The following is a 23678-nucleotide window of genomic DNA, read 5'->3' as shown; positions in this document are numbered from 1 at the left end:
TGGGACCCAGTGGTGCATTGTGGGAATGCCATCATAGTACACAATTTCCACCGTGCCCTGCAGTAAGAAGTTCCTCACTCCTCGGCGAATTGGGACACTTTTGTTCCCCAGTGACAGTTCTCATACAGATGGAAGTGACAGTGAAGATGAGTTTCAAGGTTCTGGTGAGGTTTTGACTGAAACTAATGACCATAATATGGGTAATAGTGAGGAAAACCCAGACAACCCACAGCCTTCCACCTCTGGTGCTGGGCCGTCTTGTTCACGTTCAGTTGTACCAGAATCAAAGAGGAAACTCCTATTTTCCAAAATCCCAGACTCAGATGTGAGCATTGGTGATGATAGTGATAGTGATTATGAACTACAAGCTCTTCAAACTTGTTCCAAGAATGGAGGAGGAGGAGGAGGCAGAGGAGGAGGAGGCAGAGGAGGAGGAGGCAAGAGGAGGAGGAGGCAAGAGGAGGAGGAGGAGGTGGAGGAAGAAGAGGAGGAGGAGGAGGAGGAAGAAGAGGAGGAGGAGGAGGAGGAAGAAGAGGAGGAGGAGGAGGAAGAAGAAGAATACGTAATGATAACAATAATACATAATAATAATAATACATAATAATAATAATACATAATAATAATACATAATAATAATAATAGGTAATAATAATAATAATAATAATAATATGTAATAATAAATGTTCACCCATGACAGTAACAAGATAAGGGGAGATAACATCTGATAAGTGCTGACGTTTGATGAGGGTAAATGAGGGTAGAGCTGATACCAAAAGATGAGATGAACATCGCCCTCCCTTTGTTTTTGCTGGTATACTAACATTTCTGTCTGTCTATTTGCCTGTCTGTCAAGCTCCCTGTCTATCCGTCTAGCTCTCTGTCTCAGAGAGCCACAAGACTGCGTCATCACTTTTACTCACATCTTCAAGCAGAGTATAGCACTTTGTCTGGGTTTCTTGGGTTATCCTAGGTAATTTATACTATGTATACTTGTATTTATATGTACCTGTGAGACAGAGATAAACAGACAGATAGAATGAGGGAGAAAGATAATTAGATAGAATGGAGGAAGGGAAGCAGCATCCGACCCCATTGTTTTGACAGGCGGGAGGGGGAGTGAGTAATGAGACAATATGTCATTTTGACAGCTGCCGACTCCTGGTAATTTACACTATGGAGGAGGAGGAGAAGGAGAAGGAGGAAGAGTAGGGGGAAGAGGAAGAAGAGGAGGAGGAGGAAGAGGAAGAGTAGGAGGAAGAGGAATAAGAGGAAGAGGAGGAGGAGGAAGAGGAATAGTAGGAGGAAGATTAGGGGGAAGAGGAAGAAGAGGAGGAGGAGGAAGAGGAGGAGGAAGAGTAGGAGGAAGAGGAAGAAGAGGAGGAGGAGGAAGAGGAGGAGGAGGAAGAGGAAGAGTAGGAGGAAGAGGAAGAGGAATAGGAGGAAGAGTAGGGGGAAGAGGAGGAAGAGGAAGAAGAGGAGGAGGAGGGTGGAACACTAGTACACTGGTACTGGTACTCTAACATTTCTGTCTGTCTATTTGTCTGTCTGTCAAGCTCCCTGTCTATCTGTCTATCCGTCTAGCTCTGTCTCAGAGAGCCACAAGACTGTGTCATCACTTTTACTCACATCTTCAAGCAGAGTATAGCACTTTGTCTGGATTTCTTGGGTTATCCTAGGTAATTTATACTATGTATACTTGTATTTATGTGTACCTGTGAGACAGAGATAGACAGACAGATAGAAAGAGAGAGACAGATTGAAAGAGATAGAATGAGGCAGAAAGATAAAACACCATTGTGTATGACACCATGTTTCAGAGTTCCACAAGCTGCAGAACTAATAGGAATATGTTCAGTGACTGTATATTGGTATATATATTAGAGAACAATAGTAATAAACAATGTTTTGTATTGTTTGTTTTTGTAAACAAGTTTTGTAAACAATATATTGATAATTATGTTTGTGTGCTTATTGTGTTGTATACAACGAGTGTATATATGTACATTGCACCTTACTTTGGTCTCATAGGCCACATAAGTTATGTAAAAAAATAAAATAGTGAAAAAAACAACAAACCTTCAAATACAAGTAAACTAAAGTTTACCGGGTGAGCGGCAGTCGCCGCTGTTGCCATACGCGGCTCATTTTCTGCAAACTTCATGCATCCATATCTCCGTAAGTATTGTGGTAAATTTTTTTTGTTTATCCTATAATGTTTAGAAAAAAAAACTATTTTTTCATAAGAAAAAATAATTTTTTTTTTTTTTGAAATTTGGCCGACCCTGAGAACGAGTTTCGGAGAGGGCCTGTCGACCCTCAAAGGGTTAATGAGACTCGGTGATTATTATTATTATTATTATTATCATTTCTAATATGGCGTCACTTGTGCAAGGCGTCTGCTACCACATCTCATATTTATGTTTATTTATTCTACTATGGGGTGTATTTATCATATTTATATGTTATGCATTGTGTTTATTATATAATTTTGAAAAAATATCATAGATGGATTAATGAAAATGTGTATATTAACGTAATATATGACATTTAAATGAGACTCGGTGATTATTATTATCATTACTAATATGACGTCTGGAGACATAAGACACTCTTACTGATTTTAATATGTACCTGCATGCCAGCACAGTGTGTAAGTTTATTTAGGTACAGGTATACATAAGTATAATTATCAGAGTACAGTGGACCCTCGCCTAACGAACGCATCGCATAACGTTAAATTCGCCTAACGATACATTTTAACGCTAACGTTTTGGCTCGGCTAACGCTAAAAAAAATCGCCTAACGGTATTCGTTCTCAGGTACCAATTAATATCGTTAGGTGAGGGTCCACTGTATATATAAAATATGAAATAACTTTTAAAAACACTTGAAATTTTGGAGTTTCCAGACAAAATGGAGAGACTTAGTGCTTACGGATCTCACAGAGAATGTAAACAAACAATGGTGGGGAGCGGTAACCGTATTAGAAAGTCAGTTGGGGGGAACCGTATAGCTAATTTTGGTCATAATTTGAAATGACCGTATTAGCGGAGAACGCCGTAAAGCGGGGCCCTACTGTATTGTGTATTTTTATACGTATATACTTCTTCTAAACTGTTGTATTCTGGGCACCTCTTCAAAAACAGTGATTATGTGAGGTGAAAGTGTTGAATGGTGATGAAAGTATGTATTTTCTTTTTGGGGATTTTCTTTCTTTTTGGGTCACCCTGCCTCGGTGGGAGACGGCCGACTTGTTGAAAAAAATAAACTGATACACAAGCCCCTTACTCAGTGATATCTTGCAAGTGAACATGACAGATGTGTGTGGCACAGTGCGTGCAAATCGTAAACATATGCCCAGGTTCGGCGCTGGCACTCGTAGAGGTGAGGTGCAGGCGTTTGCTGCCAATGACATCATGGCATTTCAGTGGCATGACAAACGAGATGTCACACTGTTGTCATCAGTTCACCCTAACGAAATGACAGACACTGGCAGGCAGCATAGAGAGACCAATGAACCCATTCTAAAACCTGCAGCTGTGATTGACTACACCCTCAATGTGCATTCAGTGGACAAATGTGACATGCAGATTGGGTTTGCTGATTGTGTTCGCAAGAGTTATAAGTGGTACATAAAACTCTTTCCATATTCTGGACATTTCCATGCTCAATGCTTATAATATGTATAACATGATGACCAGAAACAAACCACCATATGGCAAATTTTGTTTGTCTGTCATCAGACAAATAATAATCAAGTACAGTGGACCCTCGCCTAATGATATTAATCCGTTCCTGAGAGCTCAGCGTTAGGCGAAATTATCGTTAGCCGAATTAATTTTCCCCATGAGAAATAATGGAAATCAAATTAATCCATTCCTGACACCACAAAGTATGAAAAAAAAAAATTACCGCATGAAATATTAATTTTAATACACACAAACTGAAGAAGAAATGTACAGTTACATGACACTTACCTTTATTGAAGATCTGGTGATGATTGATGGGATGGGAGGAGGGGAGTGTGGATGGTGTTAATGTTTAGAAGGGGAATCCCCTTCCATTAGGACTTGAGGTGGCAAGTCCTTTTCCGGGGTTACTTCCCTTCTTTTAATGCCACTAGGACCAGCTTGAGAGTCACTGGACCTCTGTCACACAACATATCTGTCCATAGAGGCCTGTACCTCCCGTTCCTTTATGACATTCCTAAAGTGTTTCACAACATTGTCAGTGTAATAGTCACCAGCACGGCTTGCAATAGCTGTGTGAGGGTGATTTTCATCAAAAAAGGTTTGCACTTTAAGTCACATTGCACACATTTCCTTAATCTTTGAAGTAGACAACTTCTTCAATTTCTCTCTCCCCTCCTCCGGAGCAGTTTCCTCAGGTCTGGTCTCTTGCTGTTGAAGATGATCTAGCAGCTCATCAGTGGTTAGTTCTTCATTGTCCTCCTCCACCAACTCTTCCACATCCTCCCCACTAACCTCCAACCCCAAGGACTTCCCCAATGCCACAATTGATTCCACAACTGGCATAGGCTTCTCAGGGTTAGCCTCAAATCCGTCAAAATCCCTTTTGTCTACACATTCTGGCCACAGTTTCTTCCAAGCAGAGTTCAAGGTCCTCTTAGTCACTTCCTCCCAAGCCTTACCTATAATGTTTACACAATTGAGTCAATTGAGTTTCTGAGGTCACTACAAAGCACCTTTCAAACATAGCTTTTGTGTAGAGTTTTTTGAAGTTTGCAATGACCTGCTGGTCCATGGGCTGCAGGAGAAGAGTGGTATTAGGAGGCAAAAACTTGACCTTAATGAAGCTCATGTCCCCAGAAAGTCGCTCTGCCACGTCTGAAGGATGACCAGGAGCATTGTCTAATACCGGGAGGCACTTAAGGTCCAATTTATTTTCCAGGAGATAATTTTTCACAGTGGGGGCAAATGCATGGTGTAACCAGTCATAGAAAAGGTCTCTAGTGACCCGTGCCTTACTGTTTGCCCTCCACATCACACACAAATTAGCCTTGAGGACATTGTTTTTTCAGAGTGATACACCAATAAAGGCTTCACTTTGTAATCACCACTAGCATTAGCACACATCAACAGAGTAAGCCTCTTTCATAGGCTTATGCCCTGGGAGTGCCTTTTCCTCCTGAGTTATGTAGGTCCTGCTTAGCATTTTCTTCCAAAACAGGCCTGTTTCGTCACAATTAAACACTTGTTTAGGCAAAACACACATCATCGTCACCATGCCCAGCCCTTCTAGGGCAGGGTAGGTGCCTGAGCCAGAGCTTTCAGCTCACAAGACTGTCATTCCCATTAGCCTCCTTGGGGCAGGGATGGCAGACCAGAGAGGCCTAGCTTCTCCCTACCAGCCCCTTGAGGGCGGGGAATGTGGCTAGGCCTGGGGACAGTTGGTCCCGGAGATGAGGGGTACGATCAACACCATGCCCAGCCCTTCTAGGGCAGGGTTGGTGCCTGAGCCCGAGCTTGTAGCTCACAAGATGAGGGGGTACTTGTGCCTCCTCCCATGGAAGATTCAAGTCTCAGACACTCCCTAGACAGGGAGCCAGTGCCGGGCCACCACTTGGAAAAGGCCCCGGCCAGGAGAATACCGGCGAATCTTTAACAACAACAACAACTTGTTTAGGTTTCAATTCTTCACTGTCTATGTACTCCTTGAATTCCTTCACATATTTTTCAGCTGCTTTTTGGTCCAAACTGGCAGCCTCACCATGCCTTATCACACTATGTATGCCACTACGATTCTTAAATCTCTCAAGCCAACCTTTGCTGGCCTTAAATTCACTCACATCACCACTAGTTGCAGGCATTTTTCTAATTAAATCGTCATGCAACTTCCTAGCCTTTTCACATATGATCACTTGAGAGATGCTATCACCTGCTATCTGTTTTTCGTTTATCCACACCAATAACAGTCTCTCAACATCTATCACTTGCGTTCTGTTTCGAAAACAAAGTTGCACCTTTGGCAAGAACAGCTTCCTGGATTGACGTTTTCTTGGCCAAAATAGTAGCGATGGTTGATTGGGGTTTTGTGTACAACCTGGCCAGCTCGGAGACACGCACTCCACTTTCATACTTAGCAATGATCTCTTTCTTCATATCCATAGTAATTTTCACCCTTTTTGCTGTAGGGTTGGCACTAGAAGCTTTCTTGAGGCCCATGGTGACTTATTTTGTAGGTACAATCACTAAAAATGCTGTGATAATATGAAATGTTCCGATTGTATGTTTGGATGCGACCTCGGTGGCTGGCTTGTAAACACTGGCACCCACAGGGCAAGTGAGGCGTGCTCAGGCCACACGTGGACATGTCTTGAACGAATCGCGTTGAGCGAGTTTTTTAGCGCTAGCCGAGGCAAAATTTTTGCGTTAAAATGTATCGCTAGGCGGATTTAACATTATGCGATGCGTTCATTAGGCAAGGGTCCACTGTACCAAGGAACAACACCTGCAATAGAAAACCGCCCACAAAATTATCAACAACTACCTTCTCATCTGAAGCATGGTGATCACTTCCTAGTGAAACTGCCTGCTACTGCTTTCAAGAAAAAGACTCAGAAGAGGTGTTACGTCTGTGCACATACAAAAAAAAACGCCTACAACAATGCAGAGACACTCGTTTTATGTGTGAGGAGTGCAAAACACCATTGTACATGACACCATGTTTCAAAGATTTCCACAGGCTGCAGAACTTCTAGAAACATGTCCTGTGATTGTATATGTGTATATAAAATATACAAAAATAGTAATAAACAACATCTTATATTATTCGTTTGTGTAAACAAGTTTTGTAAACAATATAGTGACAACAGCATTTGTGCAGTTATTTTGTAGTATAGACAGAAAAAAACTGACAAAATAGTGCTCATATTGGTCTCACAGGCCATAAAAGTTACTTGAAAAAAAAGATAAAAAAATAATAGAAAAAAGTACAAAAAAAAAATATTACTGGGTGACTGGTAGTCGGCGATGTTGCCGTATGCTGGTCATTTTATAATATAATTTCAAATTTTTTTCTGACCCTGAGAACAGGTTTGGGAGAGGGCCTGCCGACCCTGAAAGGGTTAAATAACAAAAAGGCACAATATCGTGACTGGAACAATACACAAATAACCCACATATAGGCATGGGTGATGAATGTTGCAGCGAGGAGAAGGCTGGAGGCAGTGGATTTGTCATGTCCGAGGGCAATGTGTGGTGTGAATATAATGCAGAGAATTCGTTGTTTGGAAGTTAGGAGGAGGTGCGGGATTACCAAAACTGTTGTCCAGAGGGCTGAGGAAGGGTTGTTGAGGTGGTTCGGACATGTAGAGAGAATGGAGCGAAACAGAATGACTTCAAGAGTGTATCAGTCTGTAGTGGAAGGAAGGCGGGGTAGGGGTCGGCCTAGGAAAGGTTGGAGGGAGGGGGTAAAGAAGATTTTGTGTGCGGGGGGCTTGGACTTCCAGCAGGCATGCGTGAGCGTGTTTGATAGGAGTGAATGGAGACGAATGGTTTTTAATACTTGACGTGCTGTTGGAGTGTGAGCAAAGTAACATTTATGAAGGGGTTCAGGGAAACCGGCAGGCCGGACTTGAGTCCTGGAGATGGGAAGTACAGTGCCTGCACTCTGAAGGAGGGGTGTTAATGTTGCAGTTTAAAAACTGTAGTGTAAAGCACCCTTCTGGCAAGACAGTGATGGAGTGAATGATGGTGAAAGTTTTTCTTTTTTGGGCCACCCTGCCTTGGTGGGAATTGGCCAGTGTGATAATAAAAAAAAAAATAGGAGAGAGGAGCTTGCAACGACATTTTGATGAGACTTGGACCATTTACAAAGTCACACTTTGTAAATGTGACTTTGTAAATGGTCCAAGTCAGACTGAAATGTCGTCGTAAGCTCCTTTCTCCCATGTGTGGGTTATTTGTGTACACAAATCATTCCCCATATGAATAAGAGGCTTGCAGACAGTGCAAAATACCCTCAATGAAAAGGGGGGGAGGGGTATTGACCCTTGGAACACTCTGAAGGTAGACTCCAGGTAAGGTCAGCCTTATTGGTTACAACAGTTATAGTTTTCAGCTGGTACTGCTTCACTAATATGATTTCTTTCTCTTATGTAGTATAATATTTAGAGATTTCTGCATTTGTAGCTCAGTGATTGTACTTTTATGTACATCAATATAAAATTAATTAATTATTCAAGAATGTATTCTTGGGAAAATATTTTTATGCTTTCTTTTTAGCATTTTCAGTACAGCAGTACCTTGCATAGTACATTTAATGTGTGTCAGAAAAATACTATACTATGCAATACCATGCTGATCAAGGTGTTATTATTATGTATTTTAATTTAGTGCATTCCAACAATATGATTAAATGCGTCGGATTGCAAAAATGTTTAGCCGTTTGCTTAGTACAAATCAATGCACACAAAATTCTTGCACAGACTTGCAAATAAAAAAAATTACAAAAAAAAATAGTGCTAAAGATTTTTATTACAGTTGTAAATAAACATTGTACCTTACATACAGTAAAGAAAAATATCAGTTTTTCCTTTTGGGCCACCCCACCTCAGTGGGATATGGCTGGTGTGTTGAAAGAATGATAATTTGTGTAACTGTATTTATGTGTACTTGCACCTAACTAAACCTACTAATTGGAAATCGTAAGCGATGATGTAAGAGGAACAGAGAGAAATAGTCTTGTTTGCCATAAAATGCAGTAAATAAAATTGATATTATTAAATTTATAAACCGTATTATATCAAAACCCATACTGTTGAAAACCATACTATGCAAGGTATGCTGCACCAAAATTTGTAGTTACATAATAGCATAAATATTTTAAAAATTTTGTGCATTCATTGCCTTCTGAAAAAGCAGTTTAACTAATGTTTCATGTGCATTCTTTACTAATATCACTGTTATTTTTCAGAGACATTGCTATAGCTACCAAAAATACAAAATTTAATAGAGGAATGTACCGAAATATCCTTCTTCATGGGCCACCAGGTACTGGCAAGACTTTGTTTGCCAAGGTAAATATTTATATTTCTACTTTAATTATAGCAGTGAATGTAATAATACGAGTACCTTCAGAGGAGCTGCTTTACATATGAAGGGTTCATGATTCAAAATATGAACTACTATTTGCTTCTTTAGATCAAACCCAATTACCTCACATTCCATAGTGTATTCCCATGAATACAATAAGAAAAAATAATGCTGGTACACGTGCTAATCATTAACCAATATTTTAGATTAACAGTTTTGGGTCCTTACGAGTCCAGTTTTAGGTCCTTTACAACTTGGGTGTCCTGTATGTGAGGTTGAAATTGCAAAAAGTTCCTTTTTTAGTGAATGATTTCACATTTACTGTTGATTTCAGTGATGATTGTAAGTCTGAGAGTAGTCATCACAGTTCAGGTTTTCACTGGTTGTGCAGTGAATGTATGTGCTTGGAGCAGATGTTGTTCTTTGTGAGGGAAAGAATTCTAACTTTCAGGGATGATTTGATGGATAGTGTTTCTCTGGCTGTAGTCACTGCAATGAGCAGATGAGAAGCTATATATCCTTAGCAGTGAATTGCAAAAGAATACATTCCCTGAACTTCTACAGTAATTAATTGAATATCTAGTTTTTGGCATTAGCCAGCTGACCCAGTGGCTAACGCATTGGGTCAGCTTGTAAGTTTTACGACTCACTAGCTGGTTTGTTCACAATCGTGTCATTACAATTTCATAAGTTTGTTTTGGCATTATTATTTCATTAGTGTTTCTGTTAATTTTTTTAATAGAAATAACTACAGTATATGATTTCTTAATTTATTGTTTTCAGAAACTTGCAATGCACTCAGGTATGGACTATGCTATCATGACCGGAGGTGATATTGCATTGCTTGGCAGAGAATCAGTTGGTGCTATTCATAAGGTGAGCAAACAAGATTAGAGTAACTCTTTAGCTTTATGAGAGTTCACTATATGTAAATTTGCTTTTATGTGATGATCCCTATGTGATGATCCCTACAAGTAATTCCCTGTGTATAGTACATTTAATACTACACAATCAGTGCAAAAAGTAACAGTACTTTGTGTGGGGTATTTTGGGAGCCAAGATGCTGCCACAGTACAACCCAGTTGTACATTATTTACAACAGTGTACACATCTAACCTGCTTTGTTGCACCTTTTTCTGTAGTAGCTGTAGTCTCCATTATGGCCTCTCAGTCTTCTATTAAACCAAGACAGCAATGCCTAAGCGTATGTAATAAGGGATTTATATCAAGATTTATACCAACAATAAGGGATTTATATCAAGAAATGTAAGCAACAGAAGTTCAGTGGTTATATTACAGTTTTATACATCATTAGTAAGGCCTCAACTAGATTATGCAGCTCAGTTCTGGTCTCCATATTACAGAATAGACATAAATTCGTTAGAAAACATTCAGCGTAGAATGACTAAATTAATACATAGCATTAGAAATCTTCCTTGTGAAGAAAGATTGAAGAACCTTAAATTACATTCACTTGTTAGACAAAGAATGAGGGGAGACATGATCGAAGTGTATAAGTGGAAGATGGGTATTAACCCTTTACCTGTTTGGGTCGTATATATACGTCTTACGAGCCACCGTGTTTGACGTAAATATACTCATAAATTCTAGCGGCTTCAAATCAAGCAGGAGAAAGCTGGTAGGCCCACATGTGAGAGAATGGGTCTGTGTGGTCAGTGTGCACCATATTAAAAAAATCCTGCAGCACGCAGTGCATAATGAGAAAAAAAAAACTCTGACCTTTTTTTTTTTAATTAAAATGCCGACTTTGTGGTCTATTTTCGTATAGTATTTATGGTTGTATTCTCGTTTTCTTGGTTTCATTTGATAAAATGGAAAACACATTATAGAAATAGAGATTATTTTGATTGGTTTTACTATAAAAAGAACCTGGAAATGGAGCTCAAAGTAGGGGAAATGTTTGATTTTTGCCGATGTTCAAAAGTAAACAAATGATGTCATTTTCCAATAAATGTCCAACTAGCCATTCTGATATGCAGTCATGACTGGGTTGACATTATTTGTTCAATTATTACAATATTACAGTAGTCTGCATAACAGTAAATCTATTTTTTGTTTGAATAAAAATTCAAAATAGAAAGCAAGAGTAATATCAGAGGGGCCTGGAGACGTGACTGATGAACAGAGAAAATGTTATTTTAGAGCCAGGAATGTCTGCATTGTTCTTTCTGGACCTTATTTTGAAATTGTCATATTTTTTAATTTTCATGAAATTGGCCAAATTGCAAATTTCTGACCATGTTATTGGGTAGTTGAAATCAGTAAATGGGCAGTTTCTTGTACTCATTCGATAGAAAAAATGGAGTTCTAAAGAAATACCTATGAGTTTGGTCAACTGGAACAATGGAATTAGCCGAAAATAGGGCTCAAAGTGGGCGAAATCGCCGAGGTCACTAACTTCATGAGAGCGTAATTCCGTCAGTTTTCCATCAAATTTCATTTTTTTGGTGTCATTACAATCGGGAAAAGATTCTCTTATCATTTCATAAGAAAAAATTATTTTTTTTTTAAATTTTGTGACACCAGGAGACACCTCAGGATTGGTGGTCATGATTTGGTCATGACCCAAATCTAATTTCCCCATTGGATTGTATCTAAATACAATTAATCCATTCCAGACCCCTGCGAACTGTATGTAAATACAGTAGACCGTTGTTTAACACAGTTTTGTCTTGCATGTTTTGGTTATGGCATGATTGAAGAATTGCAGCACACTTTTGTGTAACACTTCGTAAAATTAATTTAACACGGTTGCGGGAGGGGAAAAATTTTTGAGCGTACAGTTGCCTGCCGGATGGGATGGGCTTCAGTCATCCCCTGCCAGCATCAGCCACTTCCACCCCCGCTGACTTGACTGAATGACTTGACCGACTTACTGAATGACTTCATTGACTTATTGAATGACTTGACTGACTGACTTGACTTACTGGCTTGACTGACTTACTAACTTGACTGACTGAGTGACTCACTACTGAATTGACTTACTGACTTGACTGATTTATGCACACTCCGGTACAACCATCAACTTCAGTACCAGAACCTCGACCATCCATCTCAGTCCAGTAGGGCCACAGCATAACTCTCCACTTTCTTCACAGTCATCGACAAACACCAGCACCCACAATTTAAGGTAAGAAATACTATTATTTCTTTTGCATTTGTCGTCTTAAGCAGTGAAAACAGCATAATACATAGTGACAATGAACTACAATTATGTATTCCTTTTATTTTTGTAAGATCTGGAGGTCTAAAAAAAAGTTGTTTGGCATTTTGGGGGCTCCCAGGAATGCAACCCTATTTTCCCCCTAAGTTCTTCAGTTTGTTTAACATGGTTTTGTCTAACACGGTGTTTTCAGGAACATAACTACAGTGTTACACAACAGTCTACTGTAGATTTTTAAGCACAAAAATAGTTAATTACAGTGGTACATTGACTTATGAGTTAAATTTGTTCTGTGACCGAGCCCCTAACTCACTTTCCTTGTACATGTATAACAAATCAATTTTCCTCATTGAAATTAATTGAAATTCCATTAATTCATCCCAGCCCCCAAAAACTACCCAATTTTTTTGTTACTGGTTTTTAAATAAGAAAAATGTATTTATAAATAAGAAATATTGTATAAAAAATAATAAAAGAGAATGTAAAGAAATAAACTGGTTTTATAAAGTGTATTCACCTTGGAGATTAGGCAACTTGGGCTAATGAAAGATTCTGGTGGAGGTGGAGGGTGGAAAAGATAGGCAGAGGAGATTGAAGGAATTCGTTTCATTTCGTGCTTTTTCGGTTGCTTTCGTCTATCATAAACTCTATTGCTTAATCCTTAACGTACTTGCTTGGCTGGCATTATAGCCTTTATCGACTCCTTTTTTCATGGTTAGAAAAAAGAAATTTGGCAAAATAACTGCACAAAAAGCACAAAACACAAGCACAACACAAGAGAGATGCTTCCACAGTGAGGTAACCATGTGCACTGAATGATTGAGACGCGGGATGCTGGGCAGATGTTATGGCGTTCACTGTGCCAACTAGTGGCAGCATATCTGAAGTTCACTCATAACTTGGATTTTGGCTCGCAACTCAAAGCAAAAAATCAACTGAGCGACGGCTCATAACTTGGAAAATTCGTAGGTTGGGACACTCATAAGTCAAGGTACCACTGTATACCATAGAATGCACAGTGTAATAGTAACTAAATGTAAAAACTTTGAATAACACTGAGAAAACCTTGAACAACAGAGAAAACTAGCATTGCACGAGTCCGTTCTAGACCCCTACAAACCGTTCGCTGTAAACAGTTTTTTTTTTAAGAGTTTTAAAGGGCATCTAATGGCCGAGAAGTGAACTTCATTATTTATCGTTTGATTTCTTTCATTTTTGGTGTACGTTAAGAAGCATCTTTCTATCACACATTGCCTAAGTGCCTGGTGGCCTGGTGGCTAAAGCTCTCGCTTCACACACGGAGGGCCCGGGTTCAATTCCCAGTGGGTGGAAACATTTTGACACGTTTCCTTACACCTGTTGTCCTGTTCACTTAGCAGCAAATAGGTACCTGGGTGTTAGCCGACTGGTGTGGGTCGCATCATGGGGGACAAGATTGAGGACCCCAATGGAAATAAGTTAGACAGTCCTCGATGATGCACTGACTTTCTTGGGTTATCCTGGGTGGCTAACCCTCTGTTATTAAAAATCCTAATGAAATCTTATCTTAAGATAGCCCAACAAACAACTGAGAAAAAAATTATTTACCAGAAATCATATATGGCAAGCCCTAGCCAGGTACTGGCACTGCAAGAAACTGTTGGTGCACTACCTACTGATAAAACATTGCTAATCTGAATTTATCACGGTCATAATTACTGTAATTATGACCGTGGTGCACTTAGGAGTCTGTGGAGACAAAGAACTTTGTCCTTGGAGGCAAAGAGGGGAATGTATGAGAGTATAGTTTTACCAACACTCTTATATGGGTGTGAAGTGTGGGTGATGAATGTTGCAGCGAGGAGAAGGCTGGAGGCAGTGGAGATGTCATGTCTGAGGGCAATGTGTGGTGTGAATATAATGCAGAGAATTCGTAGTTTGGAAGTTAGGAGGAGGTGCGGGATTACCAAAACTGTTGTCCAGAGGGCTGAGGAAGGGTTGTTGAGGTGGTTCGGATATGTAGAGAGAATGGAGCGAAACAGAATGACTTCAAGAGTGTATCAGTCTGTAGTGGAAGGAAGGCGGGGTAGGGGTCGGCCTAGGAAGGGTTGGAGGGAGGGGGTAAAGGAGGTTTTGTGTGCGAGGGGCTTGGACTTCCAGCAGGCATGCGTGAGCGTGTTTGATAGGAGTGAATGGAGACAAATGGTTTTTAATACTTGACGTGCTGTTGGAGTGTGAGCAGGGTAACATTTATGAAGGGATTCAGGGAAACCGGCAGGCCGGACTTGAGTCCTGGAGATGGGAAGTACAGTGCCTGCACTCTGAAGGAGGGGTGTTAATGTTGCAGTTTAAAAACTGTAGTGTAAAGCACCCTTCTGGCAAGACAGTGATGGAGTGAATGATGGTGAAAGTTTTTCTTTTTCGGGCCACCCTGCCTTGGTGGGAATCGGCCAGTGTGATAATAATAAAAAAAAATAATCTACAAAAATGAGTGCGCATCGAAAAAAAAATTGGGAAAATATCTTTTTTTTTCAGTTTTAGGGTGCATTACGAGTGTATATAACAATTAGCCCTGTACTACACTACATTTTTTTCTAATATAAGTACCCAGGAAGGGATAAGAGGATGGTACTTTATCCTTTATTGTCTAGCGGTAACTTCATACCTCTGTCGGACCGCTCAGTATTATGGCAAATATTATTCATTCTAGAGTATTTACCATGTTTCTATGTTATTTATATTGTTTATTATGTCATATTAGATCAACTATGATAGATAAATAAGCCATAGTGTTGATATTAGCATAATAATAAAGCATATTCCCCCACATCATGAGAGTCAGGAATTCCTGCTGACATAAGCAAATGTTCTCAGATGGTTCCTGATTGGCTCTTAGACTCTGTATTAGCTCCACCCACTCTGTTATGATGCCAAATCATCAATTATTATATTAGAATAATACAAGAAATAAAAAAAATCTGAAAATTCACATGTGAGCATGCATGCTATGGATTGTGGCATCACCATATATGTTATAAATGACTATAATTCCTTGTAGGAACAGTACAACAATGATTCCTATACCAGAGTGTGAAGGCTTACTCAGCCCTGTAACAACTTCAGACAGTATTACCCAGGCTGGCTCCTCCTCAGGAAAATTAGTGAATAGAAAAAGAAATAATAACAGACAAACATAAACACTTTATTATGTAGAAAATATAAATTATAAAACACTTAAATATGAAATATTAATCCTACATTAAAGAAAATGAAAAATGAAAAATATAAATGATAACTGAATTCAACGCTAATTTAACACTTGGGTGTCTGGTGTTGGTGACACTGCTTGTTGAAATTGTAGCCGTTGCTGATGATGGGGGGGGGGGGGGGGGTTCGCAGGTGTTGGTGACCACCACTGGCTAGTTCTTCACAGATTAACGCCGTGAGTAGTATCCCGATGACAGGAAAGCAGGTTCTTTACCGCTGCAATGATGTGGGGTTACGTCCTGCAATTTCATACAGGTGCACAGGTAATTAGATCCAAAATGGAGAAGTCTCTGGACGTTAGTCCTTCTCCTGTTCTTCTCGTTGATTGACAGGTGACCCTCACTGTCATCCAAGCTGAAAAGATAGACAGGTTACCCACTGCTTAAATAATCACTCTCCATGGCAGTGTACATTACTCAAAAGACGTGGTGATCATTACAACAGTCAACCTAGAGCAAAACTGAAAAGACTAAGTTTATTATTGATCAAAAGTGAAGCTTTTATCCAATAAATCCACTAGAATACAAGGCAGGCATGTACTTACAGTAGTGTTGGGAGCTGCGAGTCGAGTGATTTACTGTTTGACCAGAGCCCCATACGTCACCTTTCGAGGGGGGGGGAGAGGGAGGGGAAGGGATAGTGGGAGCTAGACTGACCCTACGTTAACAAGTAGCCGGCAGACAAACTATCACTTTAGGGGTGGGGGAGAAAAGACGGGAAAAATGGGAGCGTGACTTACCCTACCTTAACAAGTAGCCGGCAATGAAACTATCACTTTCGGGGAGGGGGAAGAAAGGCGGGAGCGTGACTTACCCTACCTTAACTAGTAGCCGGTAATGAAACTATTGTTACTATATTGCTACTCCTATCTATTGAACTTTTCCCTCACACAGAGTGTTACCAAAGTGTTAAGCTATTTTTGTAAATTGGCATGTGCAAAAAATAGAGCAGACTGTGAAAATTGGCACGGGTGTGTTTGTTCAGCACTTGATGATTATGTGTTCATGACCAGATGCAAAACTTTGGCAAATTTTTTGGTCGCGAACCGATTTCATCATGTTTGGAAGCATTCGTGACCAGAGGTTCCACAGTATCTGAGCACCTCTGCAAAGACAGTGATTATGTGTAAATGATGGTCAAAGTGTTTCTTTTTTGTTGGGTCACCCTGCTTCATTGTGAGACAGTCGACATGTTGAAACAATATATACATCCTCTCCTCACTTAACGACAGAGTTCCATTCCTAAGACCATGTCAGTAAATGAATTCGTCGCTAAGCAAGGAACACGCTATAATGGTAGTGAGTTTGTGTCAGCCATCTTTGATATTGTTTTAATGTCATGTTTGCACCATTTATAACATTTTTTAGTATATTTTTAAATGCTTATACAGTCGTGTACTGTATATTGTAATAAACAGAATAGACGAAATCAGCTCTAATATACATTATTTAGATATGCATACTGCTAAGTGAGGAGAGGCTGTATATATTATTTATTAATTTATTTAATTATTAATGAATATTGCCATTTCACAGGTATTTGACTGGGCAGCCACATCACGGAAGGGTCTTGTTCTCTTTATTGATGAAGCCGAAGGATTCCTGCGGAAACGTCATGAAAATATTAGTGAGGAACTGCGCATGTCAATTAGTGCATTCTTGTATCGCACAGGTACCCAAACTGACAAGTAAGTTATGCCAGACTAAAGTACACAACTATATTCTTTTCATTCATAATTGGTCAACTTATAAAAATATATTACATGAGTACTGTAATAATGAAGTTAGTATGCAACATTTTTGCCCATGTGGCATTAAAACATCATTTTATAGCCTTCAGAGTAAATAATAAATTATGTGTGTGTGTGTGTGTGTGTGTGTATTTAAGTGCATGTGTTTGTGTGTGTACAGGAAGTACAGTAGCTGTACTGTAAAGGAGGGATAGAGATACAGTAGATCGCCATTTAACACGATAGTTACGTTCCTGAAAACTCTGTGTCAGGTAAAATCATGTTAGATGAACTGAAGAACTTATGGGAAAAATAGGGTTACATTCCTTGGAGCCCCCAAAAAGCCAAACAACTTTTTTTAGGCCTCCACATCGTACAAAAATAAAAGTGAATATGTAATTGTAGTTCTTGTTCTTGTTCTTGTCCAGACCAGAGCTTTGGTGAGATGGGTAAGGAAGAAGGATGGGTAAGGATAGAAATTTTGGAAAAGGGTGGGAGGGGGGAGAGAGGTAGGATATAAAAGGTAAGTGGCCCAACCACTTTGGTGTAATTTAAAAAGTGTACGTGAAATGATAAGATATTCTTTAAGGGGTATAAGACTAACCCATCAGAGTCACATAGATATAACAGATATATAAGTACATGACTCTGAATTGGTAGTAATTATACAAGTTACAATTTTTTTTTTTTTTTTTTCTTTTTTTGCGATTGCACAACGGATATTTATGTGACAATGAAGGCAATAATTTTCTGGCCAGTTTATTATGTGACAATGGCTTCTTACAGGTGGTGTCCAGCCATAGTAAATAGCATAATTTTTACATTAGATTGTTATATAAGATTTCTCCCTAATTGGGGGCGATGATGTTCTCAGTATACATAGAAGGGTTCTGGTGTTACCCAATCTTCTTCATCAGGGAGGTTGCTCAATATCATGGGTCGATGGTAATCATCTTTATGTATAAAACGACGGACCCTCTGTGGGAGAGTCATTCTTTGAGTCCTGTGAGGAGGAGTATTGATGATATAATCCGTGGTATTTACCACTTGTATAGGATGTTCTCTATCTGGCATGTATAGTTCTTGCATTGTATAGAGTTGTTTCTTTTTTAGGGTGTCAAGACGTACATTTATGGCAGTAATATCTTGTTGTATGTGTAAATCTGCCATTTTAACTCTGTCTCTCCTCCTGGTATCGGTAATGAAGCGAAGAGCTCTATTCTGGACCCTTTGTAACCATAGCATATTGGTCTTTATTGTTAATGACATTGGGACACAAGGGTATTCGAGTATAGGTCGTATTAACATTTTATACAGATGTTTTTTGACATGTTGAGGGGCTTGATTGAATCGAAAGAGACTGCTAAGACCGGCTTTGGCTATATTGATCTTTTTAGTTACATGAGATGTTGAGTGGAGCAGCCTGTCTATTTCATATCCCAAAATCTTGTTAGGGTTTCTAATGGCTACAGGTGTACCTCTGATGGAGATACCCCCTTTATCTTCAATTGTTGATGCAAAACATCCTATCGTGCTAACAAGGACCTTGTCAGGATTAGTCGTAATTCTCCATTTCTTTTCCAAATTAGATGTTCGACGAAGTTCAATATTCATTTTTTCTATGACTCTCTCATACTTGTATTTTCCTGTTACCGGAGTTGATGAGATGACATGAATAACATCATCTGCAAACTGTGTCACAATTGTATCATTAAACTCTGGTTGAGGAAGGTCATTCACATAAATGTTGAACAGAAGTGGACTGAGACAAGAACCTTGTGGGACACCAGCTGTCGGTATAAAAGGCTCTGTCGACCTGCTATGAAAGGTGGGAATGATTTTTCTTTGAGTTAAGAAATTATATATTACTCTGAGAAAAGTCCAGTTATGGTCTGGTAGGTCAATGAGTTTGTATATAAGGCCATCATGCCATAAGCTATCAAAAGCTTTATGAACATCTCTGGTGGCAATTAAGGCAAGATTGCCCTGATGTTTAGACTTGCTACAGTATCGAAAATAACATTTATTACATGATTGGTACCTCTATGTGTTCGAAAGCCAAATTGTTTTTCAGTAAAAAAGTGATTAAACTCCATATAGTAGTTCAATCTGTTGGAAATGACCTTCTCAAGAACTTTTCCAGTGACTTCAAGTAAAGATATAGGTCTATAGTTCCCAGGTTGGTGGATGTCTTTATTGGGCTTACCAAGAAAGATCATCCTAGCAGTCTTAAAAACCACTGGAAAATGTCCTGAGGCCAAGATGGCATTAAAGATATTTACCAAAGACTGTTTACAATTTCTGGGTAGGAACTTTATTTGTTTCATTGTTATTCCAGAGAGGCCAGGGGCTCTATTTCGCATTCTTCCAATAACCTGACTCATCTCTAGTAATGTAATAGGTCTAGTAAGCGGGTGGGTATCTTCAAGAGTTGAAGTATCGATGGAAGGTAGTGGTTGTAGATCATCCAAGTTCTCATCTCTCCTTTCATTTACCAACTGATAATGATTATTGTTAAATTGACGACTGTTATTGTGGGAGAGAATTTTCTCCCATACATCACCCATCAAATTAGCCTGGTCCTGTGGATCGTCAAGTTTAATTTCAACATCCTCATCATCCTCATCAGTGAAGGTATGAACTAGGTAGTTAGGAGCCTTGTGCTTTGCCCCTAAAAGTTGTCGGATCTTACTCCAAAATTTTGCTGGTTCACGTTTATACTGATTAGCTTGAAGAACTAGCAATTTCCATAAGTCCCATTTGTGATGACTAATCATGTTAATTAATTCTTGCCTTAATCGGTGCAGTGTAGCTACTGGTGGTTGTCGCGTTTGAAGATGCCTTCAACATTCTGCTTGATAATTTCTTAAATTGTCTCTAATTTCCCTAGTAGGTTTATATTGTTGGTATATCTTTGTGGAAGCTAATTGACAAGTTGCATTAGTAGCTTCAATTATTCGATTATGCAGGGACCTGATTGCATCATCAATTGCAGTGGAAGGTAGATTTTCCAATGACACAATTTCATCGTCACCCAGAAATGCCCTGAAGGGGTCAAATCCTAGGGTGTTAAGATTGGGTTTAGGAGGTACAGGTATTCTAAATGGAGAAGTTTGTAGTTGTATTATAACAGGGATATGGTCAGATCCTACGTTTCCATCAGGAGATATACGACAGTGAATGATGTCACAGTCTCTGTTTGTCAGTACTATATCTGGTGTCCCTGGATGAGGTCCAATGTACGATTTAAAGAATGGGCCTTGAAATGACAAGTTTCTAGCTGTCATGATATTAAATAGTTGTTTTCCTTTTAAGTCACCCAGTGGAATACCAGCTCCACAGTTGAAGAGGGCAGGGTGATGAGCATTAAAATCTCCCGCTAGAATTGTTGGAATATTTCTGCTTAATATCCTATGTAGAGGAATTGACTCTATATATTGTTGTCTCGGGGGAAAATATCCAGTTACTATCACTAGTTGTCCATGAGACGTTGTCATTTCTATTGCAAGAATGTTATCTTCATCAACATGAATATTTTTAAAGGTATAGCCTAATTTAACTAAGATGGCTACACCACTAAAGGGTCCTCTCGATTTCTCCACAGTAGAGTAACCACGTAATTTAATATGTTGATCAACTCTTGCAGCTGTCTCGTTCAAAAGTATAACATCGGGATTGTAATTATGTAGTTCAACCTCAAGGAGGTAACGGTTATTAAAGAAATGTTGAACATTAAGTTGGAAAATTGTAATCCCCATTATTTCTTGCACTTCGCTCGTATACTGCGGTCTGAACGCCTGCAAGTAATGTCATGTTTGTTATCCACACTATCCCTGCTGGACTCATCAAGGGGAGGAGGGAACTTCTGCGTAGTTGCTTGTGTATTAAAAATGCCATCATCTTCACTAGAGGTGGTAATATTAACAGACTCATTAGAATCGTTAGAGTCCTCATCAGAAAACTGAGGTATGATATTCCCAGTTACAGGAAGCAGAGCCTCATGAGAGTTAATGGGAGACTGTGGAGGCTCCAAGGGAAAATTAGGTAGGCAAGGTGAGTTACCCTGGGAAAGTTCCTGTTCAACAGGATCAGCTTCAATAGCGGGAGAGTAGGCACCAATTTCTGGGGCATTGTTATGTTCAGGTGTTGACTTATCGGGTTGAGGGGAGTTGACAACCTGGGTATGCGAGGTGGGCGATCCCTGGGCCAGGGATGACTTAGGCTTATTTTTAGATGTAGAGTAGGGTCTTAGGCTTATTTTTAGATGTAGAGTAGGGTACATACTTCTTGTTATGAGAAGGCTGGGTCATAATAGCCTTCACGTTTTCTGGGATAGTGATGGGAGTGATCCCATTAGCCATTAACAGATCATTTAAAACCTGAGAGCAGAGTTGAATGTCACCACCTGCTATGTCTTTGGCCATCATATACATTAGTTGTGCTCTCGTCATATCCCCGGCTGTGGATACCTGAGACATAGGAGATGAGACTGAACCTTGTTGTTGCGTTTGTGTATGTTGTAGGTGAGGGTTAGATTGGGGCGCTCCAAGAGGGGCAGAATTCCAAACATTGGAACCATTGGTAGAGACTTGAGGAGTCCCACTTGATCCAGGCAGAGCTGGGAAGGAAGTTTGGGACATCGTTGGCAGTGTCTGGGGAGTGGTCTTCTTAGAAGTGGACAGTTTCTTGGCTTCAATAGTTTTCTGCATTTCCTTTTTTCTTTCAGGACAAATAGCAGAAACAGCATGATGTTTTCCGTTGCAGAGGACACATTTGGGTGTATTTTTATTATTACAATCTCGATAAGAATGTTGGCCAGAGCAAATGCTACAAATCTCTCCTTGAGTACTGCATTTGTTGGTGTTATGACCAAAGGCATAACACTTAAAACATTGTGTCACACTGACAAATCATTCAAGAGAGATTTGGTCAGGTGTACATCTGGTGCCAAAACATTTGAAGCCATTTTGACACACAAGTTTGGCCTCCTCAGGTGTCTCAAGTATTAACTTTAAGGTTACCTTGTTGTTGTTAGGATTAGAGAATTTATGTGCTTCTACAGCCCTAAAGTCAGAATTCTCTGTATTAAAGTCCTCAACAATTTCATTCGCTGTGCTATGTTTCATGAAACTGTTGATTCTGGCCACAAACACAGTCCTCTGAGCTTGATAGCTCTCAGGTGCAACTGGGGTAACACCAGAAGTCTTCAGTTTTTCAAGCACATCATGCTTCAGCAGTTGAAGTAACTCTTCTTCCGAAGAGAGGAGAAGTACTGCTCCAGCGTGGGTTTGAAAAACATCCACTGGAGCAACAGTTGAGTTCGAGCAAATACATGCTAGAATTTCTTTCATCGACATTTGATTTCCATCAATGCATAATCTTACTCGTATCCTCGCCATGATGTCTAGGAAGGAACATCTGGCAGAGGAGTTTCTTAACAAAAAGGGAACTTTCCTTGATGTTATACTAGCATCCTATTTCAGCTGACTTATGAAGGTCAGCCCCTAAGATAGCCTACCCTCGAGTGGTGAGGGGAAAGGGCCCAAGGCAAAGATTGGCCGGATTTTAAAAAACCACACGGGCTACCGGATGGTCAAAATGCCTTGTGTTAACTCGCCAAAGCGAAGTTCAGAAGGATAGCAATGTATGTAGTGTGTTAGTGTGTGGGCCAGTGTTGATGTTTGGGTGAGGGGAGGATGGGGAAGGATGGGGGGATGGGGAAGAGAGGGGTGAACAAGCAAGCAAGTCACCGCCTTACCCTCTTGATGGGATGGGGCTCGAAGTGACTGCAAGCAAGTTTCCTCTCAGCTCTGGTGAAGAACTACTCAGGATAACCCAAGAAAAATCTCGAGCAACAGTGTTCAGAGTTGCTCAGCTGAAGAGCAGGAACGACGACGTCTTCTCTCCACGGTGGCTGGGCTGCTTCTCCATTTGTGTTGTCAATTGTAGTTCATTGTTGTGATGTATTATGTTGTTTTTACTGCTTAAGACTAAAAATGTAACAGAAATAATAGTATTTCTTGCCATAAATTGTGGGTGCTGGTGTTTGTGGATGATTGTGGAGAGAGTGGAAAGTTATGCTGTGGCCCTACTGGGCTGAGGTGGATGGCAGAGGTTCTGGTACTGAAGTTGATGGTTGTACTGGAGTGTCTTACTATAACCCTTAAACAGTCCAAACGGTTCTTACGCGTAGCGCCCCAAACGTATATATACGTTTTATTTTTCTTGCCTTCAAATTTGGCATGATTGGCCTGAGATGCCTTGTCAGCATAGAATGGGTCCTAACACTCAATGTGCACAGTATTAAAAAAATCTGGGACCACATAGTACCTTGTGGGAGCGCCAGTTAAATTGAGCGCCAGCTAGAACAAGCAGTGAGCAAACACCAAGGATTCACTGATGTGATGTCATATTAACACTCCTCTTTTATGAGGAAACTGCTGAATAAGCCCATGGTGGCTTA

The 23678-nt window shown here is 39.9% G+C and overlaps 1 protein-coding gene across 4 annotated transcripts in view; it reads left to right on the top strand.

Annotated features, from left to right (window-relative positions):
* bor (ATPase family AAA domain containing bor) overlaps positions 1–23678 on the top strand; it is a 130426-nt gene that overhangs the window by 61438 nt on the left and 45310 nt on the right. For all 4 annotated transcript variants that reach the window (XM_070103709.1, XM_070103710.1, XM_070103711.1 and 1 more), the window contains exons 9-11: positions 8938–9040; positions 9840–9932; positions 17022–17173. In XM_070103709.1, the coding sequence (XP_069959810.1) occupies positions 8938–9040; positions 9840–9932; positions 17022–17173 (348 nt within the window). The remainder of the gene's footprint in view (positions 1–8937; positions 9041–9839; positions 9933–17021; positions 17174–23678) is intronic.

Source organism: Cherax quadricarinatus, chromosome 87 (genome assembly GCF_038502225.1).
Source record: "Cherax quadricarinatus isolate ZL_2023a chromosome 87, ASM3850222v1, whole genome shotgun sequence".
Classification (NCBI taxonomy): domain Eukaryota; kingdom Metazoa; phylum Arthropoda; class Malacostraca; order Decapoda; family Parastacidae; genus Cherax; species Cherax quadricarinatus.
The sequence above is the reverse complement of the archived record's forward strand: the minus strand, read 5'-3'. Positions and strand labels throughout refer to the sequence as shown.